Source organism: Mizuhopecten yessoensis, unplaced genomic scaffold (assembly GCF_002113885.1).
Source record: "Mizuhopecten yessoensis strain PY_sf001 unplaced genomic scaffold, ASM211388v2 scaffold1713, whole genome shotgun sequence".
NCBI classification, from domain to species: Eukaryota; Metazoa; Mollusca; class Bivalvia; order Pectinida; family Pectinidae; genus Mizuhopecten; species Mizuhopecten yessoensis.
In genome coordinates this window covers 24640-48888 of record NW_018404184.1, presented here as the reverse complement: position 1 = coordinate 48888, position 24249 = coordinate 24640, and the positions used below count along the sequence as shown (strand labels likewise).

Below are 24249 nucleotides of genomic sequence, written 5' to 3'. Positions count from 1 at the left end.
GCTTCTTTAAACTCAGAAAATGTCTGTCTTAGTGGTCTATCCAGCACTCTTCTCTCTGTTTGATCCAACTTAATCCTTTTAGATATTGGCAGATTTGTAGAAACATCTCCACGCCGGAAAAAATTAGTTATCTTTTCTTTGGTTTCATCCAGAATTTTGTCATTCCTGGGCTTTCGCTTTGGATGGTCATCTTGGTTAGCCAATTTGCTAAGATATGATTGGCTGATACCTAGATAGGAACTTGCTGTTTTGTGCATTCTAGAATTTTTCAAAATTGATAACTTCTTTGCAGCCATTCGCCTTGCTACATGATTACTTTTCAAAGTTTCAATAAGTGTTTCTCTTAGCTGTAGTTTTTTTCAGCTTTTGGATGTTTACTTTCGACCTTAATTCCCTCAGTCTCACTCTATCTTTTTCCTTTTTTCTTCTTATTTTCTGTGGGTGCTTCTTTTTTCTTGACTCCTGTTGTTTCTTACGGCAGTATTCCCTTTTTAACTCTCTTTCTTTTCTCGTGAGAACTTTGGACGCTTTCCTTAAAACAATGCCCTCACTTTTTTGTTTTTCACGGAACCTGTCAAAATAATTCACTATGTTGATGCCATTTGACATATAAATATTTTGATTAGAGCTGTTACGTGTACCTGAGTGCCTGAATACGGTTTAATTTTAGATAGGAAACCGGGTTTGAAAATGTGTACCTGGGTACCCGTCAAAATAGGTAAATGTCTATCACTGCGTATGTCAACAAATTCAAAGAATAAAATATTTCAACATGTATGTATGTTTTATGTTTTCACTCACTAGGGATGACATAGCATGTTCACATACAACATAATTTTGACTGCATTTCACCTCAAGAACCTTACAGTGTATTTCATTCATGTCAGACGTGTACTTCATAGCTTTACCAAATACTAATTTAGTATCATCAACGAAGCACAGGTCACAGATTGTGGATTTTAGTATCTCTACCCAATACCCTGATACCACTCTCTACTGCAGTGTTTTTTGCATTCATGCTGATTCCTGATTGGTCAAATAGTTTGAGTACCCGGTAACCTGGGGGCAATATTCTGTACACGTGACAGCCCTAATTTTGAACACAGGACAATAGAGTTCATTTTGATTTCCTGGACACTTAATTAGTTTGCATTGGCATTCCCAAAAATAATTTATGATTTGCAGGGTCTTAAATTCACAGTTTCTGACATTGATATTTTACACCACAGTCTTTTTAAATGATTTTGTTACCTTTGCTGATTTTTGCGGTTTCTTAGAGTGTCTTTTTCTTTCTGCCCCAATGTCTTTTGTTGCCAAGCCACCCTTTTCCTCAACTTCTCCTTTTCCTTGAATGACGTATCATTTTTTCTTTTCTCTCGGTATCTGAGAAATACAATATTCAATATAATATAAATTATATGCCTTTAAATTTAATAATCCTTCTCGTCATCACATATATATTAATTTCACCACTTGAGCTATAATTCAAGATATGTAGTCAAACCAATTGTAGACTCTAAATCTGTGGCAGATTGTAACTAGCCTTCCCAGACCTGTGGCGATTATAACTTCATTAATACTTCAATTCAAAGTACCATTATTTTTTTTTTAACATTATTGTATAACAGTTAGTTACTTTACCGTTTAGCTCTTTCAGCTGCAGTAAGTTTATTCTGTACTGTGGCGTCGTCTTTTTTCTTTGGCGTGCGAGCACGGAGAACAGGGAAATTCTGCAAAAAATATATATATCGAAATTTTACCTCATGAAAATAACTTCCAGGTACAACACTGCAATTATTTGGTTTCACAAATTTTAAAACACAAATAACAGTATCTGAAGGAAAATGAAAGATATATGCTGTCTTAAGTTTTTTACAATTGAACTACAGGGGTTTTACTGGTTTTGAAGATGAAGGGGCCAAATTTGGTAACTTTTAAAGATTTTGAAATTTAGATTATAAAATTTTGAGGGGTCCCGCCACCCCCACCCCCTCTTGGCACACTGTAGTCTTTGTCAAACATAATTACCATATAAAGAAATTGATTTAAATGATCTTGTAACCTAAATTAAACATTTATAAGCCAATTATTAAATTTAGTCCATTGACAACCTGTTTTTTAAACAATATTTTAACAAACATAATCACAGAAAAAAAATATAATGAGAAGTGTGCATTATTTTTTAATTACCACCAAAAATTAATGTTTTATCTAGATATTTTATTTCAAACTGAACAAGTAAGGCCTGTGTGAATAATGGAGATTACGATTGACATAATTATTAATATATGGAGATTACATTTGACAGGAAAATCAATGTCAATATAACTGCCGAACTAAAAACCAAAAATCTGATTAAATATTTCCCAAACATGCAACTAGATATGATAATCCAATAATGACAAGTATGTGGTTCATTTTCATTTTAATTTAATGATTCATTAAAGTGATACATTTTTGTTCAAAGTATATTGGTGTTTGGCAATTATTATTGACATATCTGGCTGCATGCTTCGACACCTCGGTTCGCAATGTATACTGTCAAGGCATAATCTCCGCACGAAAATAAACAAAATATTATCGTTCGTATGTGCTGTACACATTACAATTATGCAGCTTAGAATGTCAGATAAACCATCTTCAGATCACTTTAATTCATCTACGATTAGGAATACGCCGATATCATTTACACACAGAAAGCATACACGGCAATTACTTGTCAAATTATTTTGTGTCAATACATAATCGCCGTTAAAAAAACTGGTGTCAAACGTAATTGACGAACACGGATTTCACTGGAATCCGCATGACACTTGCAAGAAAATGCGAGTATTTTCTATTAATCGAATCCGTGAATGCATTCCATTGCCATCATTAACTTGTAAACTATGTAAGCATTTCATAAATAGCTCCAACATGCATCGTTATTTATCCATGACGGCACTTACTTAATTGACTCAATTAGTTGACCTACGCCAAACCTACCTTCATGTTTCCCTCTCCGGTGTGAATGTGCTGGAATCGCTGACGTAGTACACATAACTTGGTCTCAGGGATATTTTAGCACCCTTTAAAAAAGTCCGCATATGTACGTGTGGTACAAACGATCCGACTGAACGCCGATTACGGAATTGACCGACACTTGACATCTCGGTAATAAATGATGAATTGATAACTAATCCATTACAATATGAAAAGCTTTGTTATTTTAAATCGATAAATAGAACCATTGTTACCTTACACAATCCACCAAATTATCATACGAGAACGTATTAATCATTTTGAAAACGGATCTGCGAGACCGTCATTTTGACCGACATCGTAATCGGCGTATGCTGTAATTTCTATTTTCAATATCTTTTATTTGATAGCAAATTCATCAATTGTGTATGTGTAGTTTTAAGTGCTAGTTTATATATTTGAAAAATACGTCATTCCATACATATGTCACAAGAATTAAATAGTGAAAATCTTATCATGTTTCAAGTCCATCCATTTCCCGAGCAAAATGGCGACGAAAATTCTTGACATCAGACTTGTGAAACATATTTCAAGTCCGACCCCTTGAGAAATGAAACATCATATTGCAATTGCTATCTTAGAAATTAAGAAATAACACATTACTGTCAAATTTCTTTATTTACCCGCATTCTAATAAAAAATTAAATTGAAAAAGTGACGGCAATTATTATTTCCTAATAGCTGAGAAGCGCCCATGTACATAATCATAAGATACGTATACATCACAACTTTATAGATAGATAACACACCATTCTTCATGGCTTATGATCATTAGACACAACAGAAATTTATCTGACTTATCAGAAATGGTTAGTGATGGCTTATGATCATTATAAAACACGACAGAAGTTTATCTGATAGATCAGAAACCTGAATAGTCATGGCTTATGATCATTTTAAGACACAACAGAAGTTTATCTGATAGATTAGAAATCGTTGATAATGCCTTATGATCATTTTAAAACACGACCGAAGCTTATCTGATAGATTAGTAAATTGTTAATCGGGGCATCATGATCATCGTAAGACAAGACAGAAGTTTGTCTGATAGATCAGAAACTGTTTATCGGGGCTTATGATCATCTTAAGACAAGACAGAAGTTTATCCGATATATCAGAAACCATTATAAAGGTTAATCTTCAAAAACCTTTTCGGTCCTTACCAATAGAGGGATATTATCAAAAAAATTGAAGAGGGTCAATATTGTATGTTATCTAAACTTGTTCTAGAGCATCTTTGGGCAAAGGTGATTCAATTGTGTATTAACAAAGGATTTGGCCACCAAGGCACAGAGTTTATTTAATAGAGGAAAAGGGATATATCTTTTGAAGCTTTTTTCTGCGTGAATAGAGGGGTTATTATCAAATTTGTTTTGGATTTTGTACAAATTGAGGGTATTCCCCCTTGAGGCAGTGGGGCAGGGCCCAAAGGGGGAATAAAGGAAAATATTTAAAAAATCTTTTTCCTTCAAGACAAATGGAGGAATTTCAACCAGTTTTGGTCAAGAGAACCTGCAGGCAATAGACAACCAAATTTTGTATAATTTGAAGGTGTGGCTACGTGGGGCAGAGGGTGGGATTCAATAGAGAAAATGGAGCTTAATATTTAAAATCTTCTTTCCATATGAATGAAGGGATTTAAAAAAAAATGTCTAGAGCATCCTTTGGCAAGTGGGACACAATTTTCTCAATTTGTTTCCCCCAATAAGGGAAATAGATGTAAATAAGTTTTAAAAAAATGCATTACACCAAATATACAATTGCTAGACATGAAGAAAACATTCATGCTACCAAGATTGGTCCAGAGGTCCAGACCAGCCTCTGGAGACTACTTTCCTTGGTCAACTGTAACAGTTCAGAACCCCAGGATATAACCATGTACAGAGTTGCTTGGCATGGCAGAAACAAACTCATGTTCTTGGTGTCTTAATTACCACCCAAAGAGATTAAATAATCCTTTTTGCAGCTTGAATTTCATGTACCTCTTTGATAAACTGGTAAAGCACTCTGCAGGTTTTGAAATGAAAACAAAATAACAGGTGAGCTTTTCAGTGATACCAATCCAATTGCTCAAGCTCCAATTTTGTTATGACATATTCCAGGGATGCAGGAAGGGTGCTTGTTAATAACCCCTGGAGCTTGATAGTAAGACAATGATGCTTGACTGTAGTCTGATTTATTACCTATAGGGAAGGTAAAGTATTCCAATTAACAAAAATGTGTTTTGTTTTCAGACAAAAGACAACAGCAGTACTGCTGATTTTGTAGCAAAGATGAACTCACTCAAATCACATGATGCTTTCACAAAGATTCTGTTCTCCACCTATGTAAAGAAGGTATGCTATGCTACACAATGTTCACAGGGTTCAGTGTTGCGATCACCTGATGAAAACATCATGTTCCTCTAGTATGCTGAACAATCAGGTTTGTATAGACTTTGCTGGAAGTTATGATGGAGCTTTTTCAAAAACTTGGAGGGGTACTAGACCAAGTCTCTGGTCTTGAAAATAACTGAAATCAAATTATAAGTTCCTCTCATGGTTACTGGGGAGAACATTCAATACTGAACAATTCATTTTACCTGAACCCATTAACCCCTGAAATTTCATAATGAACTATTCCAACTTTTGATTTGGAGGAGTTCAAATGTGTCTTCAGGGGTGAATGAGTTAATTGGAAAGGACTAACATTTTTGGCAAAGCTCTGACTGGAACATGAAAAGGATTTTTTCTTAATTTGTAAGTGGGTAGAGTATTTTCTCTTATTTTTGGAACAGACAAATTCCTTTTGAGAGAAAAAAAGTCTGCAAAGTAGTAGATTGAAATTTTGCTAAAAAGGCCCAGTGTGTATGAAATCCATATTTTTAATAATGAGTTGTTTCCCCTGCAACAGGTTAACAAGCACAACCAGCAGGCAGAGCGAGCAGTTGCCATCACAGACAAGTACATCTACAAACTTGACCCTCATAAAAAGTTTAAACCTATGAAAAAAGGCATACCCACAGCTGATGTAAGGCTTGCTCTGTGTTTTTCCAGCTAAGTTAAATCTATTTGCTAATGAAAAATATTTTATATTTATTTTTTATATAACGGCACTGAAATGCCACAAAACCTGTATAATGTAATTCATAAAACTGCCTTAACATTGTTTTTAGCTCACCTGCCTGAAGAGCAAGTGAGCTTTCGGTACAGTGTCAGTCGTCCGTCCAGCCTTCTGTCAACTTTTCCTTTAAAACGCTACTAGTCCTGAGTGGATATTGACTAATTTTGGCCTGGGGCAAAGGGGATTCAATTTTGTATAAACAAATCAGAGGGCGTGGCCCCCAGGGGGCAAGATTTGGGGCCCATTAGGGGAAATTGAGGTAAATCTTTAAAATCCTTCTCTTTCAGTACAATTGGAGGGATTTTAACAAAATTTTGTGTAGTGCATCCTTTGGGAAAGAGGACTTAATTTTGTTGAAACGGAGGGTGTGGGCCTCTTGGGGGCAGAGGGGAACGGCCCAGCACATTAGGAGAAATTTAGATAAATCTTAACAATCATTCAACTTCTGTATGAAAGGAGAGATTTGAACCAAATGTTATCCAGAACGTCCTTTGGCAAAGGGGATATTTATATAAAGGAAAGTGCAGAAGTCCCAATGGGGTAAATTTTAAAATCCTTCTTCATAACAAATTGAGGGGTTTTAATCAAATTTGGTGTAAAGCATAACTTGGCAAATAGGTCTCAATTTTTGATAAACGAGAGTGAGACCCCTTGGGGACAGAGGGGTGGGGCCCAATAAGGGGAATTAACATAGTGATAAATGCTTAAATCCCTTGCCTTCCATATAAATTTAAGAATTTTAACCACATTTTGTGAAGAACATCCTTGGGCAAAGGATAATTCATTTGTACAAGCAAAGGGTGTGACCTCCCCAGTCTGGGGCCCATAGGGATAGATCTTTAAAATCTTCCTTAGGAATGGAGTGATATCAAATTTGATGTAAAGCATCTCTTGGCAAAATGGACTCAATTTTGTATAAATGGGGTCAGAGAAGCTGGGTCTAATAGGGGGAATGTAGGGATATTTTATTGTTCAAGATCCTTCTACTCTTCAAATTTCGGAAATTATTTCCATATTTGGTGTAGAGCATCCTTAAGCAATGAGAGTACAACAGGCATATGTTTTCAAATTTTGATGATGTTCTAAATCCATTAAATGAAAATGAACTAAATCCCTAAATACTTTACTATATATGGGATTCTAGGCAGTTAATCATGATAGTCTGTAAAAGTTTTTTGCCGATACTTTGTTTTTAGCTCACCTGGCCCGAAGGGCCAAGTGGGCTTATGCCATGGCGCAGCGTCCAGCGTCCGATCGGTGTCCGTCATCCGTCAACTTTTTCCTTTAAAACGCTACTTGTCCTTACTGGCTCAGAGGATTTTTACCAAATTTAGCCTGGAGCATCATTAGCTAAAGGGTTGTTAGTTTTGTATAAACAGAGGGTATGGTCCCTCTGGGGGCAGAGGGGTGGGGCCAAATAGGGGGGAAATCGGTATTTTTTTTTTTTTTTTTTAAATCTTCTTCTCAACCAGTAGAAGGATTTTGACCAAATATGTTCTAGAGCATCTTTGGACAAAGGAGCCTGAAGTTTGTATAAACAGAGGGTGTGGCCCCTCTGAGGGCAGAGGGCCGGGGCCCAATAGGGGAAATAGAGGAATTTTTTGTCCCTACTATACAAGTGAAGGGATTTAAACCAAATGCAGTCTGAAGCATGCTTAGGGACAAAAGAATCAATTTGGTATAAACTGAGGTGTGTGGACCCTCTTATTTGGGGCATATGGGTGGAGCCCATTAGGGGTAATGGAGGAAAACATTAAAGATCGTTCTCCATTTGTACCGACAAAGGGATTTTTACCAAATTTGTTCTGNGGTATAAACTGAGGTGTGTGGACCCTCTTATTTGGGGCATATGGGTGGAGCCCATTAGGGGTAATGGAGGAAAACATTAAAGATCGTTCTCCATTTGTACCGACAAAGGGATTTTTACCAAATTTGTTCTGGAGCAACATTGGCCAAAGGGTTCTCAGTCTTATATAAACAAAGGGTATGGCCGCCCCTGGGGGCAGAGGGGCGGGCCAAATAGGGGGAAAATAGGTAAATCTTTAAAAATCTTCTTCTCAACCAATAGAAGGATTTTGACTAAATTTGTTCTAGAGCATTTCTGAACAAAAGAGCATCAAGTTTGTATAAACAGAGGGTGTGGCCCCTCTGAGGGCAGAGGGGCGGGGCCCAATAGGGGAAATAGAGGATTTTGTTTTCCTACTATACAAGTGAATGGATTTAAACCAAATGCAGTCTGAAGCATGCTCAGGGACAAAAGAATCAATTTGGTATAAACTGAGGTGTGTGAACCCTCTTATTTGGGGGATTAGGGGAAATAGAGGAAAACATTAAAGATCCTTCTCCTTCTGTACCGTTGAAGGGATTTTAACCAAAATTGTTCTAGAGAATCTTCGGGCAAAGGGAATTTAATATCTTATGTATAAATGGAAGATGTGCCCTGCCCCCCAGGGGCAGAGGAGTGGGGCCCAATAGGGGAAATAGAGAAAAATATTTTCCCTTCTGTACAAATGAAGGGATTTATGCTTAGGGGAAAAAAACTTAATTTGTTTAATTTGTATAAAAAGGTGCATGTGAGGCCCAATAGGGGAAATCGAGGACAATTGGGACATAACACGGAAACCCTTTTTCTTTGTGTCTTTCCCACCAAAACAGATTTATATGTAGTTCTTCTTGCAACTTTGTTTATTGTACTCCTTTGATAAACCTGTATGGTACTCAGCAGGAAAACATTAAAGATCCTTTTCCTTCTGTATCGTTGAAGGGATTTTAACCCAGCTTGTTCCAGAGATTCTTCGGGCAAAGGGAATTTAATATTTATAAACTTTGTCTATTGTACTCCTTTGATAAACCTGTCTGGTACTCAGCAGGTTTTAAATTGAAAAATAAAATACCAGTTGAGCTATTAAAGGAGTTTCCAAAGTAAATGATAAGATGTTTTTTTTCTGTTTTCAAGGTCACTGGTCTTAGTGTGACCTCTGACTCTGACCAATTGGTGGTCATCCATCTGATGGGAGGAAATGACCTGGTCATTTGTCTTTCCAGTCCAGGCAAGGAGGAAAGGGTTGGCGAGTTTGTCGGCACACTCTGCAGGTTCTGGCAGATGTAAGTAAATACGGTAGCAAAAGTAGCCATTGACTGTTGTCGTATTTAGCTAACCCGCCTTTAAAATACTTCTAGTCCTGAACAGCATTATTGATTTTGACCAAATTTGGCCTGGAGCATCCTTTGGCAAAGGGGACTCAATTTTGTATAAATGGAGGATGTGGCTCCTTTGGGTGCTGAGGGGCGGGGCCCAATAGGGAATTCGAAGTTTAAACTTTTAAAATCCTTCTGCTGTACCATTGGAGGTATTTATCAAAATTTGGCCTAGAGTATCCTTGGGCAAAGGGGACTCAATTTTGTATAAACGGAGGGTGTGGCCTCTCTGGGTGCTGATAGTCGGGACCCAATAGGGGAATTTGAGGTTTAAACCTTAAACTCTTTGCTCCCTGGCAGCCATCTTGGATGGTTGCCCTAGATATGATTTCCCCCATGTGCCCTAAGCCAAAATGGCTACAGCTGCTGTAGCAACCACAAAAATTACCACAACATAGTTAAACACTCATATCTTTGTTATCTATTGGTAAAAACTCACCAAATCTTGTATATATATTACATGATAATATTTCCTTTTAATCTTGATTTTAAGTCACATCACACTTGATAAGTTTCTTTTATTACATATTTACATGTCCTTAATGAAATCTGAAAGTAATGTGTCTTCATTTTTAGCTCACCTTCCCGAAAGGCAAGTGAGCTTATATTTATGCCATGGCACGGCGTCCAGCGTCCGTCAACTTTTCCTAAAAATCACTACTTGTCATAAATGACAGCAGATTTTGACCAAATTTTGTCAGAAGCATCCTTAGGGGAAGGGAAACAAATTTTTATAAATGGTCGGTCTGGCCCCTGTGGGGGCTGCGGGGCGGGGCCCACTAGGGGAAATATAGCAAATTCTTCTTCTCCTGTAGGAATGAAAGGATTTGTTCCATATTTAGTCTGAAGCATCCTTGGGTAAAGGGTAACCAATTTTTTATAAACCGTGGGTCTGGCCCCAGAGGGGCCTGAGCGGCGGGGCCCAATAGGGAACACAGTAAATTCTTTAAAATCCTTCTTCTTCTGTAGGAATGAAAGGATTTCTTCCATATTTGGTCTGAAGCATCCTTGGGTAAAGGGGAACCAATTTTGTAAGGGCCAGAAGGGTGGGCCCATTAGGGGGAAATATAGCAAATTCTTTAAAATCTTTTTCTTCTGTAGGAATGAAAGGATTTGTTCCATATCTGGTCCAAAGTATCCTTGGGTAAAGGGGAACCAATTTTGTATAAACCGTGGTTCTGGCCCCATAGGGGCCTGAGGGGCGGGGCTCAATAGGGGAAACAGCAAATTCTTTAAATCCTTCTTATTCTGTAGGAATGAAAGGATTTGTTCCATATTTGGACTGAAGCATCCTTGGGTAAAGGAGAACCAATTTTGTATAAACCGTGGGTCCGGCCCCCAAGGGGCCTGAGGGGCAGGGGAAATTGGGCTATATTGATTGATTTAAGGGACTTCTTCTCTGGAACTAAGAGATGGATATCAACCATATTTGACTGGAAGCATCCCTCGGTAGTGGAGATTCAAAATTGTACAAATGGCTGGGCTGACCTCCCCCCCACCCCCCCCCCCCCCAGGAGGCTGAGGGCAGGGCCAAAAGTGGGCAATATGGCTATATTGCTACAAATGACCTTGTAGAATTATGCCATGGATATTGATCATATTTGGTCAGAAGCATTTATGGGAGATAGGGATTCAAAATTGTACAAATGGTGGGGCTGACTGGGAAATGGTTGAGATCCCCACGGTAAAGCCATATATACAATTGTGGAGTACAAAGAGAAGCATGCACATTTGCTTCCAGGCTATCTAGGGTCTGGCCCCACCCTTTGAGACATAGTCCCTGGGTCATAACTTTGAAACGGTTGAGATCCCCACCCCAGAACTATATATACAAATGCTTGGCATAAAGAGACAAAAGTCATGGTATTAGAATAGACCGAACCCCAAGGGACCTAGTTTCTTAGTCACAGCTTGGAAACAGTTGAGATCCCCACCCTATAACCGTGCATATATACAATTGCTGAGTATAAAGAGATGAATGCACATAATCTTCCAGGATGGCCTTGGGGTCTGCCCCACCCTTGGAGACTTAACCCCTGGGTCATAACATCAAAATGGTTAAGATCCCCACCTCAAAACTATATATACAATTGTTGGGCATAAAAAGACAAATGCAGTCATGCTATTAGAATTGATCATGGGGTCTGGCCACAACCCTAGGGATCTAGTTTCTGAGTCACAGCTTGGAAACAGTTGCGATCCCCTCCCCATAACCAAACATTAAATTGCTGGGCATGAAAAATCTAATACAGACATACTAAAAGAATTGGCCTTGGGGTCTGGCATATTCCCTTGGATCTCATTTGGAGAATAGTTTGCCATGACCTGATATCCAGGTAAGAGATACAGGCCCTCTGGGCCTCTTGTTTATATTTTATGTAACCCCCCTGGAGGCAGAGAGGCGGGCGGGGTCCAATAGGGAAAATAGAGGTAAAACCTTTAAAATCCTCTTCTACCATAAGAATTAAGGGATTTTATCTCAATTTAGTCTGGAGCATCTTTGGGCCAAGGGGACTCAATTTTGTATAAGCAGTGGGTGTGCTGAAATTTTATATGTTCTTACAGCACCTACCATGGAGTGCTATATCTTTACTTCATACCAATTTTTAGCTCACCTGGTCCGAATGACCATGGTGAGCTTATGCCATACCGCAGTGTCCGTCGTCCGTCGTCCGTCGTTTGTCCTTCAACTTTTCCTTTAAAACGCTACTAGTCCTGAACGGCCAAGTAGATTTTGACTAAATTTGGTCTAGAGTATCCTTAGGCCAAGGGGAACCAATTTTATATAAACCATGGGTCTGGCCTGCCATGGGGCCTGAGAGGTGGGGCCCAATTGGGGAAACATAGCAAATTATTCTTTAATATCCTTCTTCTTCTGTAGGAATGAAAGGATTTGTTCCATATTTGGTCTGAAGCATCCTCGGGTGAAGGGAAACCAATTTTGTATAAACCCTGGGTCTGGCCTGTCAGGGGCCTGAGAGCGGGCCCAATGGGGAAACATAGAAAATTATTCTTTAAAATCCTTCTTCTTCTGTAGGAATGAAAGGATTTGGTCCATATTTGGTGTGGAGCATCCTTGGGTAAAGGGGAACCAATTTTGTATAAGCGGTGGGTGTGCCCCCCCTGGGACCTGAGGGGCGGGGCCCAATAGGGGAATTAGAAGTAAAACCTTTATAATCCTTCTTCTACCATATGGATTGAGGGATTTTATCCTAATTTAGTCTGGAGCAGCCTTGGACAAAAGGGACTCAATTTCGTATAAACAGCGAGTGTGGCCCACCTGGGGATAGAAGGGAGGGGGCCCAATAGGGGAAACATAGCAAATTCTTCAAATACCTTCTTCTTCTGTACGAATGACAGGATTTGGCCAAATTTGGTATGAAGCATCATTGGGTAAAGGGGAACCAATTTTATATAAACGGTGTGTCTAACCTCCCTGGAGGCGAGAGAGGCAGGGCCCAATAGGGGAAATAGAGGTTAAACCTTTAAAATCCTTCTTTTACCATAGGGATTTAGGGATTTTATCATAATTTAGTCTGGAGCATCCTTGGGCCAAGGGGACTTAATTTTGTATATGCAGTGGGTGTGGTCTCCCAGGGGCAAAAGGGCGGGGCCAATAGGAGAAATAGAGGTAAAACCTTTTAAATCCTTCTTCGACCATCGTGATTAAGGGATTTTTTCCATATTTAGTCTGGAGCATCCTTGGACCAAGGGGTCTCAATTTTGTATAATTGTAGGGTATGACCCCCCTAGGGACATAGGGGTGGGGCTCTGTTTGAAGTTTGTTCTCGCTATATCTCAAGTACTGGATGGATCTTTCTGAAATTTCATATGTACTTACAGCACCTACCATTGAGTGCTATATCTTTACTTCATACCAATTATTTTAAACATATTCAGGTGAGCGATACAGGCCCTCTGGGCCTCTTGTTTTAAACATGTTCAGGTGAGCTATACAGGCCCTGTGGGCCTCTTGTTTATAGCATGTCAGCTAACCACTCTTAGAATGATGCAGATCTTATTTCAATGTAAGACAGTATCTAACACTATATGGCATTCGACGGGCGTATTATGTTCTAAACTAAAAGGATAAAGTGATTTGAAGATTGCCATGATATGTGTGATAAAAGATATTCATTCCTATCATTTTTCTTTTTCAGAAAAGGCAAAGAATTGAAGGTTACAATATCCAAACCCATAACATGTATGCTTGGAAACAAGAAACGTCATGTTGCAGTGCGACCAGCTGCTGCTACCAGCACACCAGTTTTCCGAAAAGAAGGTGCTGACCTAGCACTTCACTGGCCGGAGGCTTAAAGACGTACAAATCCTAATTCCATGGCTTTCAGAACAACTGTGATATTGTTCACTCTCCTATAGACACCATGAACAATATATTTCAAATCTTACCGTATTGTATGTTTTTTTCATGATTGATAGGTGTACTGTTCTGTGTATGAACCCAGCTTTCAACATTGCTCATGTTTATTTTGTTTTTTTCAATTGCATATTTTAAAACCAATACCTGAAATTCATACAAAAAAAGTATGGTAGCTTTTTGGCCATCTACACTGAATCTGTGTCAACCACTAAATGAATTAGACAGGTAATGGTCATATGACAACCTGGAGTTCTACAACGTTGGAAAATTTGGTGGTGAAACAAAAGTCACGATTTAAATATAAATTTGCATGAATAAAAATATTTCTGTAGAAATATATATATATATATATATGATACTATATTAACCTTTTCCAATGGTATTTTTTTCTTTATCATGTATAATTAAAATAACAGAGATCTTGCCATTTAATAGCTCACCTGGTCCAAAAGACCAAGGTGAGCTTATGCTGTACTGTGGCATCCGTTGTCCGTATGTCAACAGTTTCTTCAAACGACTTCTTCTTCTTAACCATTGATTGGAATTTGACTAAATTTGATTGGAGGGAAGGGGGAAATTTGGCGATATTGATATAAACCACTTCTTCTGTAGAACTATGCGATAGATATTTATCATATTTGATTGGAAGCATCACTAGGTAGTAGGGATTCAAAATAATACCAATGGTGGGGTTGAGTGGTGGGGTCAAAAGAGGGCAATTTGGCTATATTGCTTTAACGACTTCTGTGGAACTAAGAGATGGATATCAACCAAATTTGACCGGCAGCATCCCTAGGTAATGAGGATTCAATATTATACAAATGGTAGGGCTGAGGGGCGGGCAATGTGGCTACATTAATATAAACGACTTCTCCTGCAGAACTATGCAGTGGATAACAATCATATTTGCTTGGAATCTTTAATGGGAGGCAGGGATTCAAAATTGTACAAATGGTGGGGCTGAGCCTAAAGAGGGCAATTTGGCTATATTGCTATTAACGACTTCTCCTGTAGAACTATGCACTTAATATTGATCTTTTTTTATTCGAAGCATTTATGGGAGGCAGGGATTAATGGCGGGGCTGACCCCCCAGGTGGCTTAGGGGCAGGGTCAAAATGAGTTATTTGGCTATATTACTTTTAGCGAATTCTTCCCTGGAACCAAGAGATGGACATTAACCATATTTGACTTTACGCATCCCTAGATGGGGATTCTAAACTGTACCAATGGTGGGGCTGACCACCCAGGTTGTTGAGGGGCGGGGCCGAAAGGGGGCAATTTGGCTGTATTACTATAAATGACTTCTGTAGAACTATGCACTGGATATAAATCACATTTGGTCAGAAGCATTGATGGGAGGCAGGGATTCAAAATTGTACAAATGGTGGGGCTGAGGTGCGGGGCTAAGGGGTGGGGAATAGTTGATCATTTGGAAATGGTTGAGATCCTCACCCTAAAACCATATATACAATTGCTGAGTATAACGAGAAGCATGTTCATTTGCTTTCAGGATGGTCCTTTGAAACAGTTGAGATCCCCACCCCAAAACATTGTATACAAATGCTGGATATAAAGAGACCAACACAGGCATGAAATTAGAATTGACTCTGAGGTCTGGCCCCATCCTTAGGGACCTCGTTTCTGAGTCTCAGTTTTGAAACAGTTGATATTCCTACCCTATAAACATATTATGCAATAGCCAAGTATAAAGAGAAGAATGCACATATGCTTCCAAGATGGCCCTGGGGACTGCCCACCCTTGGAGACATAACTCCTGGGTCATAAATTCAAAACGGTTGAAATCCACACCCCAAAACTATATATACAAATGCTGGTCATACAGAGACGAATGCAGTCATGATGTTCGAATTGATCCTGGGGTCTTGCCACAACCCTGGGGTCCTAGTTTCTGAATCACAGCTTGGAAACAGTTGAGATCCCCACCCCATAACCATACATAAAATTGCTGGGCATGTAAAATCTAATACAGTTATGCTACAAGGATTGGCCTTGGGGTTTGGCCCATTCCCTTGGATCTTATTAGGAGAATATTTGCCATGATTACTTAGATAACTAGGTGAGCAATACACGTGGCCTCTTGTATAATATAACATATCCATCCACACATGTGATAGTACTAATTGTGGCTGCTGTAAGCTTGAACTGCTAGAGCAAGAAACAAATAACCCTCCAGAAATACTGTCTAGCTATCTGTAGTAAAATGAAAAGTTTTTATGAAATTGAATCTTTTGATGAAATTCTATTGATTAAAGGTGTAAAACCAGTTTTGGTTGTATTTTGCTGTTTAGAAGATCAATCAATTTATAGTTAGTGTAATTATCTGTTTAAGCATTGAAGACTTGATATTGTTAGTTAACCTGGCATACAGTGCCAGTTGAGCTTGTGGTAAGGTGTGTTGTTTGTCATCTGTCAACTTTTTCTTTGAATGACCACTTAAGAACTGTAGGACCTACAACCATATCTGACCAGTATGTACCTGGGATGGAGTGCTATAAAGGTTCCTCAAAAAAGTTACCTTGAATTATTTTCAAGGTCACAAATATGTAAAAACATTTAAAAGAACTTCTGAATAATGAGGAGGCCCAGAGTGATGATGATTGGCCTGTAAGTACCTGGCATGAATTACTATAAATTTTCTGCGTATTAATGACCTTGGACCTACTTTCAAGATCACAAAGTAAAATATATAAATATGAAGAAGACTCAAATGAATGACTTTGACCTATTTTGAAGGTGACAGGGGTCAAATATGTTTAAACATTTGAACAAATGTCTGAATAAATGACACAGATGATACTTGATCAGTAGCATGCTGCTGTGTGGTGCTATTAATTTTCCTCCAGTGAATGACTTTAACAAGATCACAAGGATCAAATTTGTTAAACATTTACTAACATTGAATAAATAAGTTTATTTTTCGTTGCAGGAATGAACATATGTATTACACTTTTGATAATGATAATTTATGCACAACTGAAATAGGAAGGTCAAAAGAGTTGGAGACATATTCTCGGACCTTGACTGATTCTAGATTACAGATACACAAAATTAAGATTCTCCTCGACAAAAGCATAATATTTAGAACTAATTAAAAACATGATTTGTTCAGTAACATCTGGTGAAAATATTTTAAAATTTGACTGTGAGTGAATAGAACTCTGTTTACCATATATTGGCAAACTTGTTAATAATGCAGAAATTTTGTTGTGAAATGTGATGCGAGTATAAGGAGGTTTTATATCATATTGAATTGATCATAACATTTTAAACTTCAAATTGTTAAAAATAACAAAACTTGTTGGAAATACAGACCACATTCATTTATTTTTTGACATGTTTACTTCATCAAATATTTTCTAAATTGAAAACTGTAATTGAAAGACTAATTGTTATTGTTATCGGTAAATTGTTAAACTATTGCAGTTTGCAGCCAGACAGTAAAAAATAAATTGTACCATTACTGAGAAAAGTGCCTTTATTTGTCCTGATAAAACACTTTCATAGATTTTAATATCCCATGTTTATTGTATATTGCTCAAAGTAGCAATTTTGACACCCTGTAAATACGGCACATATCCATTTTTTTTTAGATAATATATAGCCATGAAGATATACTAGATCCAAGTAAGATATCCAAATTAGAAAATATTGTTTTTTACCTTTACTGTTTGTTACGCTCAGGTCCAAACAGGGCAAGTGTGCTTGTATATTTATCCAATGTCCCAGATGTTAACATGTCCCTACTACCTGGTCATCCTGAATTGATGTTTATTTATAGAAATATTGAATAGAGAATTTACCTCACTTTATGATGCTATTTGTCTGTCCAAGCTCTGTTGACACTGAATGGGTTTTTTGTTGTAGTTATCCGTCTTTATCAAGAGGTAATATGTGTGAAACACACCGGCAGCAGTGGATTACTTCTGCAAGACATTAAAGTGTCCCTGCTTATTCTGGTCTACCTAGATATACGACCAGATCCAGTATACGATCAACCAGTACCGTTATTTCTTGAATATTGCCCGCAGACTATACACTTCTCAATTTTCAATGTTAAAAATTGCTCACCACAGGTAATCTTCCACATAACCTGACGTTGGAAGTAAACTCTGTATTCTGTTTCATGTAGCAGATAACCCAGGGGTAATCTTCCACATCACCTGACATTGGAAGTAAACCCGGTACTCTGTTTCATGTAGCAGATAACCCGCAGGTAATCTTCCACATCACCTGACGTTGGAAGTTAACCTGGTATTCTGTTTCATGTAGCAGATAACCCAGGGGTAATCTTCCACATCACCTGACTTTGGAAGTAAACCTGGTACTCTGTTTCATGTAGCAGATAACCCGCGAGTATTCTTCCACATCACCTGACGTTGGAAGTAAACCTGGTATTCTGTTTCATGTAGCAGATAACCCAGGGGTAATCTTCCACATCACCTGACGTTGGAAGTAAACCTGGTACTCTGTTTCATGTAGCAGATAACCCGCGAGTAGTCTTCCACATCACCTGACGTTGGAAGTAAACCTGGTACTCTGTTTCATGTAGTAGATAACCCGCGGGTAGTCTTCCACATCACCTGACGTTGGAAGTAAACCTGGTACTCTGTTTCATGTAGCAGATAACCCATGGGTAGTCTTCCACATCACCTGACGTTGGAAGTAAACCCGGTACTCTATTTCATGTAGCAGATAACCCGCGGGTAATCAGTATGTAATGCTGAGAGTGCTGGTCACTACACAATACAGTAACTGGGTTCAACTCCTGCTTTATAGGTCATATACAACTTATACAGTCAATACAATTTAGCATATACATTAATCAATATAATTTTTGTTTAAGTTTCCTACTTAGATGTTTTTGTGTTTGGAGGGGCACTGAGTTACCTGAAAAATTCTGTTAGTTCTAGAAGTCAACCATATCATATAGAAATAATTACTTGCAAGCATTTTGACACCCAATAATGTACATATGGAAGAGTCAAACATTGAACTATGTATTTCTGAGTCTTCTCAAAAACCAATAAAGCAATTTCGATAAGATTTGCTGGAAAATTCTATAGCTTAATTATATGGAAAGTGGTTTGATTGACGAAAAATCACAGGCCATATATATGAACCACAATTTCTGTAGAACTGTGGATAGTTATCACAAAGTGTGTGCACACTACTATCGCATAGTATTTCATCGTGCACACATCAGACAACAATTGTTTTACAATCGGGGAACCATAAAAGCTCAAGGTATAGGTTATCAATATAGTTTGTGAACCTTCAACCAGCAATTCTTTTTAGCCAACCATCTGTTTCAAAACTTCGAGAACAGTGTTCTCTTGCCATTTAGAGAGTGTTGGTGCAGCAGTGAGCCTGCTGTACTGATGCTCATTAAACACACCTTTGTGAACAAAGTTATTGTTTTAGTTCAAATGCATGATATTCCTATATTTGTTATTGTTTTTCCTTGTTTGCTTTTTTTCTGACTTTGTCATTCATTGTATGCTAGTGGAATAACAAGTATGTGTTCACCGCAAAATGCCTGAACAATTCTAAAATATTTACATTTGCATGGCATTGTCACTATATAGCCTCTTTGAAAGCTGTGTTGTTGATGGGACTTAAATTACCATGCATCACGAGACACAATTCTTAGCGTATTAATACAACACTGACCGGAACTACAATATCCAATATAAATAAACATGACGGCTGCTGAAATATCGCTAGGCATTGTGAGATTTGACAATGCCATTGTAAATTTATGTGCAAAATAAAAAATGAAATAAAAAACACTTTTATTACAACAAAAACAAGACCAATGCCTGCAATATCGTACAAAATGGTTGAAATCACCTATGCCGGCAATGGAAACAATTTTAACGCTCATGCAATTTATCAGAAATATCGTCTGTTACACTGCACTGATCAACAGGGGTTCGTTACAAATGTCTGAAATACACATATAGACCTACTGACACATATGTTACAGACCTACTGATATGAGTGAGTCACAGCACACATAAACATTTCAGACATTTTTAACGAACCTGTGCTCCATCGCAAGATCACTCAGTTTCTGACGACATGTCAAATAACGAGGTTGTTATAGAATCTACCGACTGTTGTCAGGTTCCCATACAATCAACAAATACATTCACGCATAGATTCTTCAAAAAATGAGCAAAAAGAAAAGTTCGAATTAACTTCCAAAAATAACTCCCTCGTGGAGGGCAAGGTCGGTTTTACGGTGTTCACTGTATTTGTCCATGCGCGAAATTTGTTCCGGGGAAAAATCGAAAACAATTTCAAATATAACTTTCAGCTCAGAGTTCTATTGATAATTTTAAATCACCCTATAGACATATCATACGCAACTGTATTGATACTGAATTGTGGAATAAAATTGAAGTGTTTGTTAAAATTTCAAAGTACTACTTTGTTTGCCAATCAGCACGCGACAAAACGCTGTTCAAACTATTGAACGAAATTGTGTGGACTGTCGATAAGGCGGGCATTTTTAATTTTAAATATAAATTATAAGTTAAAAAGAACATAAGAGGCAGAGAAAACGTAAATATAAGTAGTGAACTGATTTTGTATGGTATTTATGATCTATTTGAATGTTAGCGCACACTATGTTGTTTGCTTGCAAAGCTGTGTCATTCAAATAGATCATAAATACCAGTTCAATGCTTAAATGAAGCTATCTGATGAGTGAGAAAATAAACTACTTATAAATTGTTCTTTTCAGAGCAATTAATATTTTGTCGGAGAATTTCCTACAAGATTGAATGTAATTGTTATTAACATTTTAACAGCCACTTTGTGTGTCGGTATATAATATCAACACATGTTAATCATAAAAATGCGAAGTCTTAATCATTTGTTTTCATAGTGGTAAAGTGTGCAGTGCATTTCATTGAGAGGGAGCTAAATATATATGCTCAAATGTTTGCAAAGTGAGAGAATGTCATTCAAATGGAGAGCCCAAATCAATCCATTGATTTTAAGGTCTTGATTGCAACTGAGAAATTTTCAATGTACTGTTTTTCAGATATTTAATTTAATTAGACATTTTTTGAGGGAGCAACTGTGATGCTTTTTTTTTGCCTATTCCTGGCTTATGTTAGCATTTTCTATGAAGTACTGTCCAATAACTGTTATATTTTTGGTTAAGGATTAAGGTCTGCTGTTTTTTGGTATCTTTCAAGAATTTATACATTGTATGTACCGGTATAATGCCTACCAGTATACTTTGTTTAAAAGTGATCTATACTATTTTCAATGTTATTCATTGACATTATGTATACCTATATACATTCATTAAATTTATCCTTTAAAAAGTGTGTTGTTATTCTTGCACAACATGAATTTATGTAATAAACATTTTCATTCCCTCACTGGTTCCGGGGGGGGGACTATAGGTTTCACCTTGAGTAACCAGTTTTGGTGTACAAGCACATATCTTGGGATGGCGAAGAGCAGACTTCAAGAAGTAGGTCACTGTGACCTATGACTTTACTTTTGAATCGGGATACTTAATGATATTTGGATAGAAACAGGCTGGGAGGAAGGGTTTGTTCAAATGAACGGCCTTGACATTCACACGGGTCAAATATATTTAAAACCTTTAAACGACTTCTGATGAATTTCAAAAGGCCTACGGTAACAGGGCTCAGTTATCTTGCCCATATTCAAGGTCACAGGAGTCGACTATGTTGAAATATTTTAATGACTTTTCTGAATAAAAAATGCCAGGATGATGATATATGGCCAGAAGCATGCTGGGCAATTTAGCTTATGTCATGGTGCGGTGTCCGGTGTCTGTCCCTTGTCGTCCATCAACTTTACTTTAACCAACTTCTTCTGAAGAACGAACAGGCATAGTGACATGATATTTGACTGAAAGCTTCGTTGGTAGGAGCCAAACAAAGTTTGAGAATGAAAATGACCTTGACCTACTTTCAAGGTCACAGGGGTCAAATGTGTCAAAGACTTTTAAACGACTTCTCCTGAACATCTGAAAGGTATAGAATCTTCAAATTTGGCTGGTTGCTTCCTGGGATAGAGCCCAACAAAGTCTGAGAATGAAAATGACCTTGACCTACTTTCAAGGTCACAGGGGTCGAATGTGTCAAAAACATCAAACGACTTCTGAATAATCGAAAAGGCATAACATTATAATATGTGTCTGATTGCTTCCTGGGATAGAGCTCGCCAAAGTTTGCAAATGAAAATGACCTCAGCCTACTTTAAAGGTCAATAACATTTCAAAGGATTTGTTCTGAAGAACCAAAAGGAATGGATTCATAAAATTTGGCTGGTAGCTTTTTGGGATAGAGCGTCCACTTTTTTTTAACACTTTCTTAGTAACCAAAGGGTCTAGGATGATGATACTTGGCCAGTAGCATGCTTGGATAAAGAGCTACCAAGTTTGTTCAAATGAATGACATTCATCTATTTTCAAGATCACAGGGGTCAAATATATATAAAACAAATACAACTTCTGAATAACCAAGAGGCCTACGGTGATGATATTTGGCCAATAAGATGCTGGGATAATGGGCTACATAGTTTGTTCAACTGAATGACCTTGACGTTTATTCAAGGTCACAGGTCAATTATGTTTAAAACCTTTGAACAACTTCTGAATAAACAACAGGCCTTGGGTGATGGTATTTGGCCAGTAACATGCTAGGATGAATGGTTACTTAGTTTGCTCAAATGAATGACCTTGAATTATATATAAGGTCACGGGGGTCACAACCTTTAAACTTCTTCTGAATAACCAAGAAACCTAGGGTGATGATATTTGGTCGGTAACATGCTGGATGAATGGCTGCCTAGTTTGTTCAAATGAAGGACAATGACTCATATTCAAGGTCACAGGGTCAAATATGTTCAAAGCCTTTAAACATTTTCTTTTGAATAACCAGGGGGCCTTGGGTGATGATATTTGGCCAGTTACATGCTAGGATAAAGGACAACCACATTTGTTCGAAATAATGACCATAGCCTATATTCAAAGTCACAGGGGTCAAATATGTTTAAAACCTTTAAACGACTTCTTCTGAATAACCAAAAGGTCAAGGGTAATGATATTAGGCCAGAAGCATGCTTGGATAAAAGGCTACAAAGTCTGTTCAACTCAATGTCCTTGTTAGACTTTCAAAGCCACAGGGGTCGTATATGTTAATCTTTTAAATAGATTCTTTTGAATCAAACACTGGCATTTGGCTTGTAGCTGTATTTTAGTCCACTTTTAAGATTACAAGTGTGATATTAATACCAGGTGGGCGATGCAGGCCCATTGGGCCTCTTGTTTTTAATAAACTCTTAGATTCTAATTTTTGACTTACTTTTGCTGCCACAGTTAAAACCCTGATCTTCTGTGAGGCCAAGTTTTGAGCTTTCCACTTGTCCTTTTACATGTATGACGTTGTGCTTATCTCATGAAAGGCAATGGAAAATACATTGAATTACTACTTTATACCCAAAGGATCATATGAAACTCGACCGGCCACCTAAAACCACATGTTATACATGTACCTCTATGGAAAGCGGAAATCAGTAGCTATTACTTCATACAACTAAATGTGTACCAGTACTTAGTGCGCATATTGTTATACCGGCCGGAATTATGGTATATTGTAGAAACTTGTAGGTGGATGTTTTTACCTGAAGTGTATGCCAAGGAATGAGAATGTGTGTACGATCTGTTGTACACAAACATAGTTGATACTCTCTATTGTCTGCAATTTTGAAATCCAATGGTCACACGCTCAGTACTAAATCGAGAGCGAAAGTGTTGGATTTCGAAGATATATTTTCAAAAGAGTTGCGATATTGTTCAAGGTACTCGTTTTTGAGCTAAACGTGCACATAGAACCGGTGAGTCCTTTTCTCTATTTCGTACAGGTATTCATCTTCCCATCACTGGCAGAGACTGCCGGTACGGCTAATGATACAAATGTATTGCCTAATTAGTTTGTGTTGGGGGATAAAGGCAATTTGTGTTTACTTGATAGATACTGATGTGAAATTTTTTTTAAATACAAGGTGTGACGCAATCATAGCCAAACAGAGCCAACAAACCTCTGATAACGTATTCCACCACCGCCAGGTAACTAGGGGAATACTTCCTCAGATATAAATGAATTTAATTACGATTTTATCGGTGATACAATTTCATCATTTTATCAACAAAACTGGCACAAAGCACTACAAAGTTTTCATAATCTAAATCACATAACTTGTATAAGAGGATTCCTCCTAGTACCATTATATAGTAACCTGACCAGGAGTGTAAGTAAACATTATATTGTAACCTGACCAGGAGTGTAAGTAAACATTATATTGTAACCTGACAAGGAGTGTAAGTAAACATTATTTTGTAACCAGACAAGGAGTGTAAGTAAACATTTAGCTCTATATCAAACTCAGTACTAATAAGGCATCAAACCTCGTCTCTATGTTTCTCAGCTTTTGTACAATGAAGGACAATGTGTATTGTATTGTCAGTGTGGTA

At 37.7% G+C, this 24249-nt stretch overlaps 1 protein-coding gene across 3 annotated transcripts in view; it reads left to right on the top strand.

The window, feature by feature from the left end:
• LOC110466938 (unconventional myosin-Id-like) overlaps positions 1-14063 on the top strand; it is a 194660-nt gene extending 180597 nt beyond the window's left edge. For 2 of the 3 annotated variants that reach the window (XM_021523762.1, XM_021523752.1), the window contains 4 exons: positions 5256-5357; positions 5914-6030; positions 9080-9228; positions 13482-14063. In XM_021523762.1, the coding sequence (XP_021379437.1) occupies positions 5256-5357; positions 5914-6030; positions 9080-9228; positions 13482-13638 (525 nt within the window). In that variant the 3' untranslated portion in view covers positions 13639-14063. The remainder of the gene's footprint in view (positions 1-5255; positions 5358-5913; positions 6031-9079; positions 9229-13481) is intronic. The other variant, XM_021523771.1, reaches the window with a different exon arrangement.
• The last annotated feature ends 10186 nt before the right edge of the window (positions 14064-24249 follow it).